Source organism: Macrotis lagotis, chromosome 7 (genome assembly GCF_037893015.1).
Source record: "Macrotis lagotis isolate mMagLag1 chromosome 7, bilby.v1.9.chrom.fasta, whole genome shotgun sequence".
Classification (NCBI taxonomy): Eukaryota; Metazoa; Chordata; class Mammalia; order Peramelemorphia; family Peramelidae; genus Macrotis; species Macrotis lagotis.
In genome coordinates, this window is record NC_133664.1 from 209854979 (window position 1) to 209876211 (window position 21233).

The following is a 21233-nucleotide window of genomic DNA, read 5'->3' on the forward strand; positions in this document are numbered from 1 at the left end:
CATTTTCCTTAAAAAATTACTCCTCAATGGAATTTTTTCTCACTGTATCTTCAGATTTTCATTTTTGAGAACTTTCCTTTCTTCCAGTGCTACCTTTTAGATCAGGGCTGTCCAAGCTTACTTTTACAAGTTTTCATTGAATCCATAAACAATATATTTTGATTGACCATTTTAGTGAGTGTGGTAGCTTGGCTTCATTCTATAAACCCATAGGTGAGCTGCAAAAAATTGCACTGTGGGCTGCATTTTGAACAGCCCTGTTTTAGGCTATAGCATCCTACCTTATCCTACTTATCTATTTCTCTGTGAAATCTGCTTTATGTCCAGGTGCATGCTGATAATTATGCCCAGCTTTCCTCTTCTCTACCAGTAATCCTAAAATGAAGGTTATTTTCCCTCCCAAGGATCCAATCATTTGTACCACTGCAGCCAGGTCTTTTCTTTTTTTTTGAAAATCAGATTCAGAACAGAACTTCCCCTTGTTGATTCTACTAACTTTTAAAAGGCTGAAATTATCACAAGATATGTCATTTAATTCTTTACTTCTAACAGAGAAAGCTTCTACAGATGTACAACAAAGTCCTCCATTATTAATATTAACACACATTCCTGCCAAGATCACATTTCCTGAAATATTCCTATATTTATTTCCTAGTTCTGTTTTAGTAGTCTATAACAGAAGAACCAAACTCACAACCAGCAGAAAACTGAACAATATTAAAAATATTTAAAAATATTTAACAAAATAAATGAAAATACAACACACTAGATAATATTATTTTGTAGGTTTTTTTAAGTCAATATGAATCCCACAGAGATCTATTTATATTTGAGTTGGACAATACTGATTTACAGTATAACACATTGACAATGTGACTTCTGAAAGCTAGCATGCCTACTGGGTAGAGAATCAGGACTCAAATCCTGCCACAGACACATGGTGGAGACATAACATTTCCTCAAAATAATGAGGTAATTCTTTCAGAGAGGGACTAGCAAACGGAGGGAATATAGACAAGACTTCACATAAGAGTTCAGCTTGAAATTAACTAGGATTCCATAAGGTAAAGAGAAGGAAGGAGCACATTCCAGGCAAGCCTGGGAGAGAACTTGTACAAAAAGAGAAAGAAGGGAGTTAGAATGTTGTATATAAGGAAAAGCAAGAAGGCCATTTTAGCAGGACTGTACAGTGTGGGAATAAGAATGATTTATATGACAAACTTCCAGGATAGATACTATACAGCACAGCTACATTTTTCTTCTCTATCTGTTCTGTTTAAGTCCTTTGATTAAATATGTAAGGCTCTTAAAATTTATAAGCCCTTTTACATGCATTATATTCCTGGTTAAAAACCTGCCACTTCTTTTTCATTCAAAAATATAAATTCCCTTCTTGAACATCATCTTCGTTACCAACTCTTCATTTCCCAAATCTGCTCGTCTCTTGGGAAGCCCTTTTCTTCACAGAATTTAATAAGTAGAAGGGAGCTTAGTGACCAGTCCAACCTAACTGCAGAAGAAATATCATTGCATCATACCTGATGCTCCAGCCTCTCCTGGAAGATGTTCAAGGAGGAAAACCCATCACTTTTCAAGACAGCCTATTGAGTTTTATTCCTGGTTCTTCCCACTCAGGCTAATCGATGTATGTCTAATATCTCCTCTATGTGATAGCCATGTGACAACTAGCATGTTCTCCCCAAGTTTTCTCTCATCCTGGCAAAACACACCTAATTCTTTCACTCAAGACTCATCATCATCTTGGGATGACCACCTTCAATTAGCAGCAGTGAAGAAAACGCTACCTGTAGCCCTAAGAACTTGAGTTTCTTGACCAAGACTCTTTAATCTTTAACCATGTTTTCTAGATTTCTTCTGGGAGTTCCATTTGTACCCACACTAATTATCAAAAATGACTAGTAATCCTCTGGTCTTGGAAGATTTTCTTTCATTTTTTGGATATATAAGCCCTTCTACTATTGTTACTGGGTCCATAAAAATAGCTGCTCCTACAACCCTTCAGGAAGAAGTCACTACCCACTACCCCACTACTAATTGTCTCTTCTTACTTTGACCTCTGATTGATGATCTCTCATCTGTCAGCACCTTAGAAGATAAGCAGCTGCTTCCCCTTCAAGAAATCCAGCTCCTTTTCTCCTTAGGAAGAACTTTAAACATCTGTTTCATAGCTCCAAGTGTTCAGTGGTCCTTCTTCCTTCCTTTCCCTCTGTATGACATAATTCCATGCTCTATTCTCCAGGTACAAGTGGGAATTTCCAACTGACTCTTCATATTCTTTGTTCCCATATTGGGACCCTTCTTCATTAAAAAAAAAAAGCAACCCACTTCATTCTCCCTTAACACCTGTAATTCCCTTGAGCCCCTTTACCTTACCTACTAGAAGGAAGATCAGATCCTTAATAATTGAAATCAACTCTACGTGTCCAGTCTTCTCATACTACTTCCCTCAATACAAACTATATTCCAGTTCGACTGGAATTACTCTCTGTTCCCTGTGCTTTCCTATTTCTGTACTTGTGTTCACACTGTTCTCAATACCTGATATTCTCATTTCCCTTTTTTTACTTCTGAATTTCTAACTATCCTTTAAAAGTTCAAAAGAAATGCAACACCCTTCATGAAATCTTTCTTGACCTCCGAAATGCTAATGATTCTTGCCTATCAAAAGTCATAAAATATTTGGTTCTTCAATAGTACATTTTGTATTATAACTATCTATGATTTTTCTTTTCTTCTATAAAGTCTCTAAGAATGTAGGATCATGTCATTTCCCTGTACAATATTTTACACAATGGTATTTAATAGTGTTTAATAAATGTTTATAGAAAGAATCAATGTCCTATTGGTAAGTGGACCTTGATAGGCTGGCTCTCAAAGAAATCTGGGCTGAAGGAAGATATAGATTTTGGAATTATCAGCAGAGAAAATAGTAGAAACTATGGTAGTGAATAAGAATGCCATGAGAAAGAATGTAGAGATGTCTAAGTACTGAACTCTGTAGAATATAGAACCTTTCAGTTATTAGAAAGAAGAAGAAACACTGAAGTGGCATTTAGAGAGGTAGGAGGATCAGGGTATGGTATTTCTGAATCCAAGGGAGAAAAGGTATATATCCTACAATTATTCAGAAGAAGTTTTCAATAGTGATTAAAAGTTACAAACAGGAAGATTAAGACAAAGAGTCATTTGGCTAGTACTCTTCAGGATCACAGTAACCTCTGAGATAATAGTTTTAGTCAAGAAGAGTTTTATTTTTTAATTTGACTGGATTATTTATGGTAAGGAAAAAGTGGGTGAAGTGGAAACACTTAGTATAGACAACCTTTTCAATAAGTTAGATAGTGAAGGGGAAGAAAAAAATGGGACAAAACAATCAGGGGAAAACTCTTTTTAGGATTGAACCTAAGTATATTTGTAGGCATATGAAATGGAATCATTAGAGAGGAAAGAATGAAGATAGATGAAAAAGGATGACTGATAGAGTAAGTCCTTTAAAAGGTGGGCAGGAAAGGTTTTTTTGTACCTAAGAGAGAGTGGAATACAGCTCAGCTCAGGCCTTACTAAGCATAGCCTTGGTCCCAACCAGAAGCAGGCCTTGAGAGTCATTCACTCTGTAGCCACAGCAGTTGCTTCTTGAGCTCTCAGTCACAGATGGTAAGAGAGTCAAACAACTGGTCAGAAGGAGATTACAGGGGTCCTCTTTGCTAGCACTGAAGCAAGATTTGTTGTTTAGCCCATATTTGGATCCAAGTTGCAATTGCAAGTTGCATTCCCAGGGCAAGGAGAAGCTACTGCTCACCAGGGCTTGTGGCCACAGTGAAGCCAGCAGTAACTTCCTTTCAGTTCCAGGGCAGAAAAGAGTGCTTGTGGGTCATCCCCAGACCAGAGTACAAGCCAGGAGAGTAGGGAACACCTCTCCTTACATCACACCACAAGAACTGAAAACTTGTAGGTCCCAATAAGTATCTCTGAAACCAGCCACACAAAACCCCAGAAGCTTTGGACAGCGTACCCTCCACCATGGAAGCAAAGCCCTACCTTAACAAAGAGTTAAAAATCAAGTCATGGGCTGGCAAAATGACTTAAAAAAAAATTGACCATAGTCAAATGATGACAAGGAAAAATCAAAACAAATAGGAAATGATAATAAAGTCAAAGCTCCTACATCCAAAAGCTCCAAGAAAAATATGAATTGGTCTCAGATCACTGAGGAGTGCAAAAAAGAATTTGAAAATCAAGTATGAGGGGCAGCTAGGTGACGCAGTGGATAAAGCACTGGCCCTGGAGTCAGGAGTACCTGGGTTCAAATCCAGTCTCAGACACTTCATAATTACCTAGCTGTGTGGCCTTGGGCAAGCCATTTAAGCCCATTTGCCTTGCAAAGAAACTAAAAAAACCCTAAAAAAAAAGAAAAAAGAAAAGAGAGAAAGAAGAAAATTTGAGAAGAGAAATGAGAGGGATGCAAGAAAATCATAGAAAAAAGCCAAAAGCTTGGTTAAAGGAGGTACAAAAAAAAAATTGAAGAAAATAACACCTTGAAAAACAGACTAGCCAATTGGTAAAAAAGAAACAAAAAGAGAAGAGTTCCATAAAAAGCATAATTGGTCAAATGGAAAAAAAAGGCAAAAAATAGCAAAATTCTTAAAAAAGTAGAACTGGTCAAATTGAAAAGAAGGTACAAAACTCACTAAAGAAAATAATTCCTTAAAAAATTAGAATTGAACAAATGGAAGCAAATAATTTTATGAGAAATCAAGAAACAACAAAATCAAAGAATGAAAAAATAGAAGACAATGTAAAATATCTCACTGGAAAAACAATTGACCTGAAAAATTGATCCAGGAGAGAAAAAAAATTAATTATCAAGGAAACTGTCCTGATATTCTAGAACCAAAGAGCAAAGTAGAAATTGAAAGAATCCACTGATAACCTCCTGAAAGACATCCCCAAACAAAATCTCCCAGAAATGTTATAGTCAAATTCCAGAGGTCCCAGGTCAAGGAGAAAATATTGCAAGCAGCCAGAAAGAAATAACTCAAGTATTGTGGAGTCAAAGTCAGGATAATACAAGATTTAGCACCTTCTACATTAAAAGATCAAAGGGTTTGGTATATGATATTCTAGAAGGCAAAAAAGCTTGGATTACAAACAAGAACCAAACACAGCAAAACTGAGCATAATTTTTCAAGGGGGGAAAAATGAACATTCAATGAAACAGGGAACTCTCAAACTTTTCTAGTGAAAACACCAGAGTTGAAAACAAAATCTGATCTTCAATACAAGACTCAAGAGAAGCATACATAAAAAAGTAGACAGAAAAGGTTAAACTGTTGAATTCCTAACATGGGAAGACAATACTCAAGAATACTCTAATTATTAAGTCAGTCAGAAGTAGTATAAGAGACAGAGGACACAAATATGGGTTGACTATGAAGGGATGATATCTAAAAAAATAAAATTAAAGGGTGAGACAAAAATGTACTGGGAGAAACAAAGGGAGAGGCAGCATGCAGTAAATTATCTCACATAAAAGATGCAAGAAAAAGCTTTTATAAAAGAGAGGAAGAGTAGGGGAGGTAAGGGAGAGTGAATGAACCTTACATCAGAACTGGCTCAGAGAGGAAATAACATACATACTCAATTGGGTATAGAAATCTTATTTACACTAAAGAAAGTAGGGGAAAGGGTTTAAGAGAAGCAGAAGGAGAGAAGGGAAGACAGACTGGGTGAAGAGGTAGTCAGAAGCCAAACATTTGAGGAGGGACAGGTCAAAGGAGAGAGAGAATAAAGAGGGGAAAACAGAATGGAGGAAAATAGTTAGCAATAGTGACTGTAAAAAAATTTGAAGCAAGTTTCTCAGATAAAAAAAGGCTTCATTTCTCAAAGACTTAGAGAACTCAGTCAAATTTATAAAAATAAGTCATTCTCCCAATTAATAAATGATCAAAAGATACGCATTCTCAGATGAAGTAATTAGTTATTTATAAACATGAAAAAATGCTCTAATTTATTACTGATTGGAAAAATACAAATTAAACCAATTATGCTTAAACTACCTCAAAACTCTTAAATAATACAGAAAAGGAAAATGACAAATGTTGGAAGGATGTGGGAAAAATGACACCTTAATACACTGTTGGTGGAGTTGTAAAATGATTCAACCATTCTATAGAATTAGAAACTGCTCAAAGAGCCAGAAAACCATGCACACCATTTGACCTAACAAAACCAGTGCCAGGTTTATATTCCAAAGGAGATTAAAACAAAAAGGAGAAGAACCTCTATGCACAAAAATGTTCATAGCAGCTCTCTTCTGATGGCAAAAAATAAGAAACTGAGGGGATGTCCATCAAATAAGAAATGCTGAACACACTGTGGTATGTGATTGTGTTGGAATACTAATCTGTTATAAGAAATGATGAGCAGGATGTTCTCAGAAAAACCTGGAAAGACTTACATTGAGCTGATGCAAAAGGAAATGTAGCATGTTCAAAGTAATAACTATTTTAAGACAATCAGTTGTGAATGCTTTAGCTATTCTCAGCAATACAATGATTCAAGACTGCAAGACTTATGATGAAAAATGCTATCCAACCCCAGGGAAAGAACTAATGGTGTCTGAATACAGACTGAAACATAATTAAAAAAATTTTTTTTTGGTATTTTTTTAGGTCTCTATTTTCTTTTGTTGTTTTTTTTTGCAAGGCAATGGAGTTAAGTTACTTGCCCAAGGTCACACAGCTAAGTAATTATTAAGTGCCTGAGGCCAGATTTGAACTCAGGTCCTCCTGACTCCAGGGCCAGTACTCTACCCACTACACCACCTAGCTGCCCATCTCTTATTTTCTTCTATAACATGTCTATTATGAAAATTTTTTGCATGTCCACACATGTAAAACCAATATTGAATTGTTTGCCTTTTCTTTTTTTTCTTTTTTTTAGGTTTTTTGCAAGGCAAATGGAGTTAAGTGGCTTGCCCAAGGCCACATAGCTAGGTAATTATTAAGTGTCTGAGACTGGATTTGAACCCAAGTACTCCTGACTCCAGGGCCGGTGCTTTATCTACTGCGCCACCTAGCCGCCCCTGAATTGTTTGCCTTTTCAATGGGAGAGGGGTAGGAAAGGAGGAAGAGAATTTGGAACTCAAAGTTTTAAAAAAAAAAGTTTTTTGATGGAAAAATTTAAAATACTAAACTTAAAAAAAAGTTTAAAAAAATGAAGACAAAAAGAGATTAGCCTTAATAAACAGATGGTTATTTTTACTTGTATTGCCCAGTCCAACTTCCCCTCCCTCTTATGGCCAATATCACTCTCATCTTGTCACCATACTGCTAATTCAAGCCTTGACTGACAGTCTTCTTTCCCTTCAGATTGAAGGGTTGGAGAGTGAATTATTGAACAGTATATTCCCAATTGTTTTCCTCTATAGAAGGCAGAAACTGTACTTTGAAGCTCAGTCCCACTTTCTATCTGCTAATGAGCCTGGCTTAAACTCCAACTCAATGCCCCTGAACCTATACTACCCTTTGTCATTTCCTCCCCCTTACCTTTCCTGCCTCCTTTTATGTGCTGACTCCTCCCATTAGAATGTAAGCTCCTTGAAGACAGAACTGTCTTTTTTTTTTAATGGTAACACCAACTTAGCTCAGTACCTGCCACAAAGTAGATACTAAATGTTTAATTGGATTGTATTAAGAGAAGAAAGTAATAACACTGACAAATCCTTTTCAGGCATGAAGGAGGGATTTCAGGTATTACAATTAATAAAAATAGGAGGCTAAGAGGCTATCATGCAGCTAGGCATGAGCAGAAATAAAAAAGATTTGGAATGATTGTTGTGGGGAAAAAGACAAGGAGCTGACAAGAACATTATATTCATTTATTTTTAAGATTAAAAAAATTCATGCCATTTGGTTCAAAGTACTCACTTGAATAGCTTCTACTTTAGCAGTCCATTCTCTAGCTCTTTGCAAGGCTTCTCTCAGGGCTAACACATTGGGTAGGAAGGCTGGGATATTCTTGGCTTCATTCACAATGCTCTCTAGGCTTGACATGCTGTGGCGAGGTCTACAAGAAAAAAATTTGAGATATAGAGTCAGAAGAACAAGAAGTCTATTTTGTGAGGCATGCATGATAATTCTGAACATGAGTCACAGTTAATTAGAAAAGGTAACATATTAGAAATACATTTATTCATACAAGCTCAAAATCTTATTAACCACAAAATTTCACTTAGCACTGAAGGAAGCCCATATTAAAGTTCTAAATAATTTTAAATTAGTATAATCATTTACCAGAAATGGTTTAAGATGATCCTATCTAGAGGAAAGGGAGAAGACTAGATAACCTCCAAAATCACTTCCATTCCTTGAATTCTGTAATTAACAAAGGTCAAACCAAGGTAACACAGCTGAAACTGCATCACTGGGTAGCAATGGAGGAGCCTTATATTCTGACCTTGAATAAGTCTATTTTTTTAATTGAGGATTACAAGGGATAGGAAAATTAATTTAGGGAAATACATTTTCTGTCATCATGCATTTATCAGTCAGTTACTGTCCATGATATAGATCAGAAAGTTGTATTTTTCCACTTTGAATTAATATTAATGGTGACAAGAAATAGGCCTAAATCAAGTTTTTCACTAGAGCAATAGCTCTAATGCAAATATTTATTTCTCTCCCTTTCCAACATAAAACCTCCACTGTTCTTCAAATGCCTTACATAGTCATCACTAATCTAGATGTGTACTTATAACATAAACCAGCAAAGCACCTGACACATAAAAGATAATGCTTAATAAGTGCTAATTGGTTGATTTGCTCCTCGAACTCCTCCCACCTGTAATGTCCTTCCACCTATTTGTATTTTATCATCCCACAAGGTTCAGGTCAAGTTACCATTTCTCAAAGTTTATTTTCTGATATCCTGAGTCCATAATGAAATAGAAATTAAGTCTGGACCAAGCAGTCTGAAACCAGAGGCTAAAATTTAACAGTCAGGAAAAGATCAGGGCAAAAGGAAGAAATGGAACAGAATTAAGTAAAGGGGGAGAGAGAATCACAAGGGATCATTAGTATAGTTAAGGAGTTATTTACCTTTTTGTTTTTGCTCACCACTCCCCAAAGGAAGAAAGGTCAACATGAGAGGATAAAATCTTTAATGAGAAACCACTTTTTCCTTCACTTGCAAAAAGAAAATACCACCCCTTCTTAGGTCTTCAGTGAGTAATCTTTATCTTTACACTCTTTACATTTATTGATAGGTCTGTATATCACCTGTTTCATGCTTATAGTTTGTTATATGTGTGTGCTTTATCTCAACTAGACAGAAAGCTACTGGAGAACAGATAGGGATAATATTATTTACTATCCTGAATCCCCCAAAGGACCTGACAATATCCTGCACATAAGAAATAGTCAATGAAATCTGATTGACAAGCCTTCCAGATCAGCCCCAAATGACAGGTTAATGAGTACTACTCAAGGGCACAACATGCCAATTATCATTCAATGATGTCTTCTTCCAGTAATCCCCTGGACTATTCCAAAATAGACCTTACCTAGCCTGCAGGCAGAGCTTGGCCTTCTCCTCCCATCTCTCAGAGACTGTAAGGAGCTCCTGCAGTTCAGCCATGGCTTTCTCCACAGCATGGTGAGGGGCCAATCCCACCCCAGAGTCTATAAGCTTCTTCATGACATCCAAAGTGACACGCTGTGGATCTGAAAGTGTCAGCCTCACTTCATCCAGCCAGCGAGCCTGCTGAAGCTCTTGCTTCAGCCGGGGCAGCTCGGGCAATTCTACATAGAGACTAGAACCCATGTCTATCAACATCTGAAGTTTGGAAGAGTCTGGGGTTTCATCCATCATAGCCTCTTGAGCACGTTCATGAAATTCTTCCACATCATCCAATAGATTCTGAAGCATAAAAAGAATATTAAAAGTTAGGTTGCAGCAAAAATTATTAGAATCAAACTGGGAACTGATTGTTCCAACTGTTGGATTATTTCTAGTCATTTTAACTTAATATCATCTCTCCTATAGAACAAAGAGATGCAACAGAACAGTATAGGCATTATTGTATGTGTAGTGTTACTACTTCTATGTGACTTGGTGATTATTGCTGCTTGCAATAAATCTATAAGCTGATTCCTAGTTACTTGTTTAAAATGTCCTCAAACATTTAAGTATTATTTACTATATTATAATATATATAGCAGACATTATTATACATTAATTAAAATTTGATCTCTATAAATATTAAATTTGGCATTCACAGTTGGGGAGGGGAAAATGGGAGGGAAAGAGCAAACAGAAATGGAAAAGGGAAAAAACAAAACAAAAAAGAAAGCACTGTTGTTTTATACCATTATGGGGAAAATAATTTAATTCAAACTAATATTTTGTCCTCTAAAATTAAAGAGGAGGGAGGAACAGCAACTAATAAAACAGACAACAATATCTTCTCACTAGCTCTTATTTCAGGATCTCAAATAGCAGAAATTCAAGCAGAATAACCTTATTTCCCCCCTTCTTTAAAATGAGGTGGATAAGCAAGATAATCGCCTAAGATTTCATCCCTTAATGAAACAGGAAATATCCAAGAGGTGGGACACTATTGAGGCTAACCTACATACCCTGGATTAATCCAGCATAGTTCAGGTAGGTAGTTTTCCCAAACATTGTAGGGCACTGCCCAACAAGAAATGAAATACTCGGGAGCAAGAACGGGGGGGGGGGGGGGGGGGGGGGGGGGGGGCGCGGGCGAAAGGCAGAGCCAAGATGGCAACAGGAGAGGACCTTCTCTCAGTTGATCTGGAGCAAAACTTATAAACTAAGGCCTCTAACTACATTTTCAAGAGACAGAATGCACAGAGGGATCCAGTGAGGCAATTCTCCAACCCAATGTAACCTGGAAAAGAACGGAAAGGCTCAGCTCCATGGGATGGGAGGGGTGGCCGCCAAAGCAAAGGAATTTCACCTCCTGGAGGCAGCCCCAGGGCACTGGGAGCCACAGCTCACAGCAGTGGGGGCAGTTTCTTGATCTACACCCTGAGGAGCACCAGGCACAACTTGGGGGAACAGTGGGGGACCTCTGCCAGAGCAAGCACATGAAGACCAGGCCTCACGGCACACAGCGAGCAGCATGGCCAGGGCAGCCCAGATCCATGAACCAGAAGCAGGAGGAACTGGTAAGCAGGAGCCCCAGGGCATGAGTACACTGAGCATAGGGAGGGGAGTGAAGAGAGACTGCGGAGCTCTGTCCTCTGTCCCTGGAACAGGACTCTGGGGTTCTGACCACATTCAGATGCTGATAGCAATCTAGCTTCCCCCCATAGAACAGCAGGGGCCCCCCAACTCAGCCCCATGGCAAAGGGGGACGCTTATGGTCATTCACAGACCAGGAGGGAGGACAGAGTCTCACACACTGAGATCCTTCTGGGGGTGTCCCAAAAGCTAAGGAAGACCCCAAAACCAGACTCAGGCTGGGAAAATGAGTAAGCAGAGAAGAAAGAGGAACACAATTGAGAAACACTTTGCCTGTGATCCCAAGAAGGATCAAAATATTCAATCTAAAGATGAGGAAGCACAAGCTCCTGCATCTAAAAACTCCAAGAAAAACAGAAATCGGGCTCAGGCTATGACAGAGCTCAAAAAAAGACTTTGAAAAATCAAGTGAGGCCAAGATGGTGACAAGAAGGGATCGAGTCTTAGGAGCTCCCTGATAAAACTCATCAGCTAAGAACTCTAACTAAACTTTCGAGAGACAACCCACAGAGGGACCCAGTGAGGCAGTTCTCCCACTCAAGGTAACCTGGAAAAGAGCAGAAAGGCTCTGCTCCCCGAGGTCGGAGGGGTGGCCCGCCAGAGCCAAAGAACTTCAGCCTCCCGGAGGCAGCCCCAGGGTGCTGGGAGTCACAGCTCACAGCAGGGGGGGAGTCTCCTGAGCTGCACCCCAAGGAGCACCACGCATAAAGTGGGGGAACAGCGGGGGACCTCTGCCAGAGCAAACACCTGGAGCCCAGCCCTCGGGGCACACAGCCAGCAGCTTGGTCTTTCGACCAGACCAGGAAACAGAAGCAGGCTGAGCTGGTAAGCAGGAGCCCCCAGGGCATGGGCCCATTCAGCTGAGGGAGGGGAGTGAAGAGAGATTGCAGAGCTCGGTCCTCTGCCTCTGGAACAGGACTCTGGGGCTCTGACCACATTCAGATCCTGATCCCAGTCTAGGCCCCCACCCCATAGAACAACAGGGACCCCCACCTCGGCCCCGGGGCAGAGAGGGTCGCATATGGTCATTCACAGACCAGGAGGGAGGACAGAGCCACACGCACTGAGACCCCTGGGGAGTGTCCCAAAAGCTCAGGAAGAGCCCCAAAACCAGGACCAGGCTGGGAAAATGAGCAAGCAGAGAAACAAAAGGAAGACTATTGAGAAATATTTTGCAAATGAGCCCAAGAAGGATCAAAATACTCAGTCTGAAGATGAGGAAGCACAAGCTCCTGCATCTATAAAGACTCCAAGAAAAACAGAAATTGAGCTCAGGCTATGACTCAAAAAAGACTTTGAAAATCAAATGAGAGAGTTGGAAGAAAAACTGGGAAAAGAAAGGAGAGAGATGCAGGAAAAACATGAAAATGAAGTCAGCAGCTTAGTCAAGGAAATCCAAAAAAATTGCTGAAGAAAATAGCATGCTAAAAACCAGCTTAGGTCAAATGGATAAAACAGTTCAAAAAGTTATTGAGGAGAAGAATGCTTTAAAAAGCAAAATTGGCCAGATGGAAAAAGAGATAAGAAAACTCTCTGAGGAGAACAAATCCTTCAGACAAAGACTAGAATTCAGGGAGATTGATGAATTTACCAGAAATCAGGAATCAATACTTCAAAACCAAAAAAAATGAAAAATTAGAAGAAAATGTGAAATATCTCATTGAAAAAAATAACTGATAAGGAAAACAGACTTAGGAAAGATAATTTAAAAATTATTGGAATACCTGAAAGTCATGATCAGGAAAAGAGCCTTGACATCATTTTCAAAGAATTACTACAGGAAAATTGCCCTGATATTCTAGAAGCAGAGGGCAAAATAGAAATGGAGAGAATCCACCGATGCCCCCGAGAAAGAGATCCCAAAAAACCAACCCCTAGGAATATTATAGCCAAGTTCCAGAACTCCCAAGTCAAAGAGAAAATATTACAAGCAGCCAGAAGGACACAGTTCAAATATCGTGGAGCTGCAGTCAGGATCACACAAGACTTAGCAGCAACTACATTGGAAGCTCGTAGGGCTTGGAATACAATATACTGGAAGGCAAAAGAGCTTAGAATGCAGCCAAGAATGAACTACCCAGCAAGGCTGAATGTCCTCTTCCAGGGAAAAAGATGGACTTTCAATGAACCAGGGGAATTTCAAAGGTTCCTTTTGGAATGGCCAGAGCTGAACAGAAGGTTTGATCTTCAGATACAGGACTCAGGTGAAGCATGGAGATTGGAGGAGAGGGGGGAAATATGAGGGACTTAATGAGGATGAACTGCATGTATTCCTGCATAGAAAAATGACACTGATAATACTCATATGAACCTTCTCAGTTAATAGAGCAGGTAGAGAGAGCTTTTATAGTTGAAGCACAGGAGAAAGCTGAATTTGAAGATATTTTGTGGTATAAAAATGGACTCAACAGATAAAAGGGAAATGTAACGGGAGAAAAGAAAAAGGAGAGAAGTAATAGGCTAAGTAAGATATTTCATATAATGTTTTTCTTTATTACAATGAGCTATTGCAATGATATGGAAGGGGGGGAAGACAAGGGGGAATGAGGGAAACTTTGCTCTCATCAGAGATGGCTAGGAGAGGAAACACCATATATACTCAATGGGGTATAGACAACTGGATTAAGAAGGCGAGAAGGCATACAGGGGGAAGGGGATGTGAGTGATGGAGGAGAGGATGGACCATGGGGGGAGAGTGGTCAGATATAACACATTTTCTTTTTTACTTCTTGCAAGGTGCTAGGGTTGGATGGCTTGTGTGGGACCATAGGGTCGGGTGGATGCTGGGTATGGGGTGGTATCTGAGTTCGGGACCTCTTGGCCCCAGGGCTGGGGATCTGTCTGCTGCACCACTCAGCTATCCTACAGCAGAGACAGACTGAAAGGAGAGAAAATATAGTTCATGGTAATAAAGAAGTATGAATGGAGGGAGTTGCGATCAGCAATAGCAACAGTGAAAAAATATGGAAGTAACTTTTGTGATGGATTTATCATAAAGAATGTGATCCACCCGTGACAGAGTTGGTGGTGTTGGAACACAGACTGAAGAACATTTTTTATTATTATTATTTTCTAGGGGGTGTTGCAGGGAAAATGGGACTGGGTGGCCTGCCTGGGGCTGCACAGCTGAGTGATTGTTGGGTGTATGAGGCCGGATTTGGACCTGGGTGCTCGTGGCTCAAGGGTCAGTGATCTGTCTGCCACCCAGCTGCCCCCACTATTATTATTACTATTTTATTTTATTTTAGGTCTTTTTTTTTTTTTGGTTTTTGTAGGACAATGGGGTTGGGGTGGCTTGCATGGTTGATTGTTAGGTGTCTGGGGCTGGATTTGAGTTCAGGTGCTCCTAGCTCCAGGACCAGTGCTCCGTCTACTGCTCCACCTGGCCATACTTATCATTATTATCATTATTGTTGTTGTTATTGTCATTATTGTTACTGTTATTTTAATTTTTTTCTCTCCCCTTTACTTTATTGCTTATGCTGGTCTATATTTTCTTGGGGGAGGGGGTATTATGTTTACTTTTGAACAAAAATATTTTAGTAATATACAAAAAATTATTTGTACAAAATAAGAATTAATTAATTGACTGATTTTTAAGAAAGAAAGAAAGAAAGAAAGAAAGAAAGAAAGAAAGAAAGAAAGAAAGAAAGAGAAAGAAATGAAATACGCCATACCTTCACTTGTCGAGCCTGGCTGATGACACATGGAAGGCTAAAAAGTTGCTGGACGAAAGCCTTTAGTTCTTCCATTGTCAGTTTGGTCCGAGTCTTCCCACTCTCTGGGCTCTGTCTGCTGTATAGTTAACACACAAAAAGCACAAAGAGAATACGATAAGACAATAATATTAAGAGAAGTCAGCACAGATCATTTAGGAAAAATCCATACATGTTGATATAGCTTTTTTTTTTGTTGCAAGGCAACTGGGTTAAGTGGCTTGCCCAAGGCCACACAGCTAGGTAATTATTAAACGTCTGAATCCGGGTTTGAACTCAGGTCCTCCTGACTCCAGGGCCGGTACTCTATCCACTACGCCACCTAGCTGGCCCCTATGTTGATACAGTTTTAACATCAAAGGTGATAGGTTAGCAAACATAACTTTGGGTTTCTTGATCCAGTTGGCTCAAATGAATCCACTATATTATTAGTTATCACTGCAACATTAATTCTATAGCTCTTTAATTAGGAACTGAATTTTTCCTACTAGTATATTATCTTAGCCTAGGCTGTAAGCCTATACACTTCTGTCAACATACAAAAACATTTCAAGTTCAAACTCTTCAAAAAAAAAATAACAAGGTTGTATTGCATAACCCATAATGGTACCTCCTAGAGAACAGGTGATAATGACTGTAGATTATAAAGATAATGTAAAGTGTTGGTCTAAGCATGAGCCTGCTCTGAAACTTTTGATCTTGATGATTATGGTTCAGTGAATATGCTGTGATGTTTGCACTTCACTGCTCCTTGAGGGATCCTCAACTTCAATTCTGCAGAGACCTGTAATCTCATATTATTTGTACCTATATGACATGAGAGGATTAATATAACTGTTAAACCATTGTTTCAAGAAGAATGAGAACATTAAAAAGTGAACTAAAGCAACCTTGTCCAATCTTTTCTTACCTGGCTCAGATAATTATCTATTTGCAATGTTTGTCCAAGAAATGGCCACATATTCACACACAAATACACTTCAGCTGTATTAGCCATCCAACTACATACATATCATTCTATAAACAACTGTCTGAACAATCACTCATTTTAAATACAAATAGCTGTCAAAAACTTCAGTGATCATGAATCTTTAGAAGACTGTGTAGGAAGTGGCTAGCTGGCACAGTGGATAGAGCACCGGCCCTGGAATCAGGAGTACCTGAATTCAGATCTGGTCTCAGACACTTAATAATTACCTAGCTGTGTCATCTTAGACAAGTCACTTAACCCCACTGCCCAGCAAGAAACAAAAAAAGAGAAATCATAAAAATTCCCACTTTCAAAATAATCATTGCACAGCTCTTTTCATAGTGGCAAAGAATTGAAAATTGAGATGATACCCATCAATTGGAGAATGGCTGAACAAACTGCTGCATATGAACGTTACAGCACACTATTGTTCTTTAAGAAACCATGATCATAGGAACTTTAGTAAAACATGAAAGAATTAGAACTGATGTTGAGTGAACCAAGAGAACATTGTAAATATTAATAACAATATGGTGAGATCAACTATGATAGATGCAGCTCTTCTCAGAAGTTCAAAGATCAAGGACAACTCTGAGAGACCTGCTATGGACAATGGCCATCTAAAGAAAAAAAATGCAGAGTATGAATGCAGACTCTGTTCATTTTAATTTTTTGTTTTTCCTTCCTTTCTCATGGTTTTTTCCCTTTCCCCTTAGTTCTAATTCCACTTTCACAACATCACTAACATATGTTAAACACATACGTAGGGGGGAGGAGCCAAGATGGTGACAAGAGAGGATCCTCTTTTACGTGCTCTCTCATAAAACTTATAAACTAAGGACTCTAAATTTTTGAGAGACAGAAACCACAGAGGGACCCAGTGAGGCAGTTTTCCTATGCAAGGTAACCTGGAAAAGAGCAAAATAGGCTCTGCTCCCCAGGGTTGGAGGGGAGGCCCGCCAGAGTGAAAGAACTTCAGCCTCCTGGAGGCAGTCCCAGGGCGCTGAGAGCCACGGCTCACAGCAGCGGGGGAGTTTCCTGACCTATGCCCCAGGAAACACCAGGCACAAATTGGGGAAACAGTGGGGGACCTCTGCCAGAGAGAGCACATGAAGCCCAGTCCTCAGGGCAGCGTGGCCAAAGCAGTCCAGATCCAGGAAACAGAAGCAATAAGCAGAAGCCCCCAGGGCATGAGCCCACTGAAACTAGAGAGGGGAGTGAAGAGAGACTGCCAAGCTCTGGCCCTGGAACAAGACACTGGGGTTCTGCCCACATTCAGATCCTGATCGCAGTCTAGGCCCCCCCACCTCAGCCCCGTGGCAGAGGGGGGTGCTTATGTTCATTCACAGACCAGGAGGGAGGACACAGCCTCACAAACTGAAACCCTTGTGGGAGTGTCCCAAAGGCTCAGGAAGCACCCCCAAAACAAGCTACGGCTGGGAAAATGAGCAAGCAGAGAAACAAGAGGAATACCATTGAGAAATATTTTGCCTGTGAGCCCAAGAAGGATCAAAACACTCAGTCTGAAAATGAGGAAGCACAAGCTCCTGCATCTGAAGACTCCAAGAAAAACAGAAACTGGGCTCAGGCTATAACAGAGCTCAAAAGACTTTGAAAATCAAATGAGAGAGTTAGAAGAAAAACTGGGAAAAGAAATGAGAGAGATGCAGGAAAAACATGAAAATGAAGTCAGCAGCTTAGTCAAGGAAATCCAAAAAAATGCTGAAGAAAATAGCATACTAAGAATTGGCCAGATGGGAAAAGTTGATAAGAAAGCTCTATGAGGAAAACAAATCCTTCAGACAAAGAAGAGAACTCAGGGAGATTGATGAATTTACAAGAAATCAGAACTCAATACTTCAAAACCAAAAGAATGAAAAATTAGAAGAAAATATGAAACATCTAATTGAAAAAACAATTGATATGGAAAACAGATTTAGGAAAGATAATTTAAAAATTATTGGAATACATGAAAGTAATAATCAGGAAAAGAGCCTTGACATCATTTTCAAAGAATTACTACACTAAAATTGCCCTGATATCCTAGAAGCAGGGGGCAAAATAGAAATGGAGAGAATCCACCGATCCCCTCAAGAAAGAGATCCCAAAAAATCAACCCCCAGGAATATTATAGCCAAGTTTCAGAACTCCCAAGTCAAAGAGAAAATATTACAAGCAGTCAGAAGGACACAGTTCAAATATCATGGAGCTGCAGTCAGGATCACACAGGACTTAGCAGCAACTACATTAAAGGCTTGTAGGGCTTGGAATATAATATTCCGGAACGCAAAAGACCTTAGAATGCAACCAAGAATCAACTAACCAGCAAAATGAATGTCCTCTTCCAGGGAAAAAGATGGACTTTCAATGAACCAAGGGAATTTCAAGTGTTCCTGTTGGAATGGCCAGAGCTGAACAGGTTTGATCTTCAAATACAGGACTCAGGTGAAGCATAGAGATTGGAGAAGGGGAAAATATGAGGGACTTAATGATAATGAACTACATGTATTCCACTGCTAATACTCAAATGAACCTTCTCAATCAACAGAGCAGGTAGAAGGAGCTTTTATAAATGAAGCACAGGAGAAAGCTAAATTTGAAGGTAAAATATGGAGTCAATAGAAAAAAGGGAAATGTAATGGGAGAAAGAAAAAGAAGAGGGGGTAATAGGCCAAGATATTTCATATAATAAGGTTTTTCTTTATTACAATGAGCTATTACAATGATATGGAAGGGGGGAAGGCAAGGGGGAATGAGGGAATCTTTGCCTTCATCAGAGGTCGCTAGGAGAGGAAACAGCATATATACTCAATGGGACATAGATATCTGGAGTAAGGAGGCGGGAGACAGGGGGAAGGGGTGGGGATGTGAATGATAGAGGAGAGGGGTCACATATAATGCATTTTCTTTTTTACTTTTTTGCAAGGGGCTGGGATTGGATGGCCTGTCCCGGACCATAGGGCCAGGTGGATGTTGGGCCTAAGGGGTGTTATGGGGGCTCAGGGACTCTTGGCCCCAGAGCTGGGGATCTGTCTGCTGCACCACCCAGCTACCCTACAGCAGAGTCAGAGTGAAAGGAGAGAGAAAATAAAGTACATGGTAGTGGAGAAATATGAAAGGAGGGAGTTGCGATCAGCAATGGCAAAGGTGGAAAAATATGTTAAGTTACTTTTGTGATCGACTTACCATAAAGAATATGATCCACCCACGACAGAACTGTTGGTGTTGGAACACAAACTGAAGCACATTTTTAATTATTATTTTGGAGGTGGGGTGCAGGGCAAATGGGGCTGGGTTGCATGCCTGGGGATGCATAGCAGGGTGATCGTTGAGTGTCTGAGGCAGGATTCAGACCCGGGTGCTCCTGGCTCAAGGGCCAGTGCTCTGTCCACCACCCAGTCACCTCTACTATTATTACTATTTTTATGTCTTTTTTTTTCTTTTTTTTTGGTTTATGCAGGGCAGTGGGTTGGGGTGGCTTGCATCTCACACAGCTGGGTGATTGTTGGGTGTACGGGGCTTGATATGGGCTTGGGTGCTCCTGGCTCCAGGGCTGCACCACCTGGCCATACCTACAATTATTACAATTATTTTTTTTATTTTAATTTTTTTCTCTCCCCTTTATCACTCAAGTGAGTCTGTTTTTTTGGGGAGGGGGTATTTTATTTACTGTTAAACAAGAATATTTTATTAATGTACAAAAACACATTGTACAAAGTGAGAATAAATGTTAAATAAAGAGATACATTTCAAGCACTACCTTTTTAAATTTTTAGATATTCCCAGCTGTTGATCTTCTCTCCCAAAGTTCCTTGTGTTTAACAACTTCATATTTATTTGTATGTATTCTCCTTATATTTATTTATGCATGTATTTTTTAATTTTTCCCACTGGAATGTAAGTTGTTTTTGAGTAGGGACTGTTTAGTTCTTTATATTTGTGTCACAATGATAACACAGTGATCAACACTTTGAGGTCATTTAAAAAATGCTTGTCTATAGACTGTATGATTGATTTATATCAGAGTCCTTTCCTTCCCCACTACCCTCCAGTATACTCCCTTATAACAAAGAAAATAATCAACAATAAATAATAATTTTTTTTCAAAAAAAATAAACACAAATGTATATGTACAACTTTTACCAAACTGTCCACCACCATGGGGAAGAGAGAGGGAAGGGAGGGTAGTAGAAAAATAGTGAAACTCATAAATTTGCAAATGGATTAAGGTTAATAACCTAAATTGCATGTAATTGGAAAAACAAAATAAAATTTCAATTAAAAAACAAAAAAAGAAAAAAGGGATGGCTAGGAGGCGCAGTGGATAGAGCACCAGCCCTGGAGTCAGGAGTACCTGAGTTCAAATCCAGCCTCAGACTTTTAATAATTACCTACCTGTGTGGCCTTGGGCAAGCCACTTAACCTAAAATAAAACCTTTAAAAAAAAAGAAGCATATCAAGGACTGAGAAATACTATGAATTAGAGTCCAAATATGATGGGCTCTACTCTAATGATAAAAAGTTTGTGACACTTGTGGCCAAGATGGTGGAGAGAAGAAGACAGGCACAGTTCTAAAGTCTCCTGATCTTTCCCCCATCTATCATATGAAACAAACCTCTTTAAAGAAATCTGACCCACAAAACCCAGAAAGAAAAGCGAGGAGAAAGAACATCTACCTCAGGATTTGTCTCCCCCAGCAGCACTGGAGGAATTAGGGCAGGTGAGTCTGGGGTCAGAGGGCGGTTCAGCCCCGATCAACCAGAGTAACAGCTGAATTGGAGCTGGGAGTCTGAGGGCCCAAGAGCCAGACCTGCTGGATCAGTGGTGGGGCTAGACGGCAGAGGCTTGAGTCAACTAGGGAGTGGTGGCACTGGTGTTGGTGCTGGACCCCAGGAGCTTACGGACAGGGCTGGGGGGAGAGTTCTGGTGCAGGAGAGCTGTGGACACCATCCCTGGGCTCCTCTGGTCTGAGGAACTCTCGAGTCCCATTACAGCTCAGACCTCTTCCCAGAAAAAACAAATGCAAACTACTTCTGCCTCAGGCCCAGGTGTGTGAGCAGAAGAAGCAGCCCAGGTGAGGAATGACCTCAGGCCAGGGTAAAGACCACCATTGACTGAAGGCAAAAGAATTCAATAGCTCCAAATCCTCCCTTCAAGGAAAGGGAGAAGGCCTCAGCCAAGGTCAGAGACACTCCAGAGAAAGCAACCGGCACCTCCTACTGACCAGCCAGAGAAACTGCACTCAGTAAAGCCTTTA

The 21233-nt window shown here is 39.8% G+C and overlaps 1 protein-coding gene across 3 annotated transcripts in view; it reads right to left on the reverse strand.

Moving 5' to 3' along the window:
* KDM5A (lysine demethylase 5A) overlaps positions 1–21233 on the reverse strand; it is a 117454-nt gene that overhangs the window by 29157 nt on the left and 67064 nt on the right. For all 3 annotated transcript variants that reach the window (XM_074194689.1, XM_074194687.1, XM_074194688.1), the window contains 3 exons: positions 14967–15084; positions 9584–9939; positions 7950–8088 (listed from right to left, as the gene is read on the reverse strand). In XM_074194689.1, coding sequence (XP_074050790.1) covers positions 7950–8088; positions 9584–9939; positions 14967–15084 — 613 coding nt within the window. The remainder of the gene's footprint in view (positions 1–7949; positions 8089–9583; positions 9940–14966; positions 15085–21233) is intronic.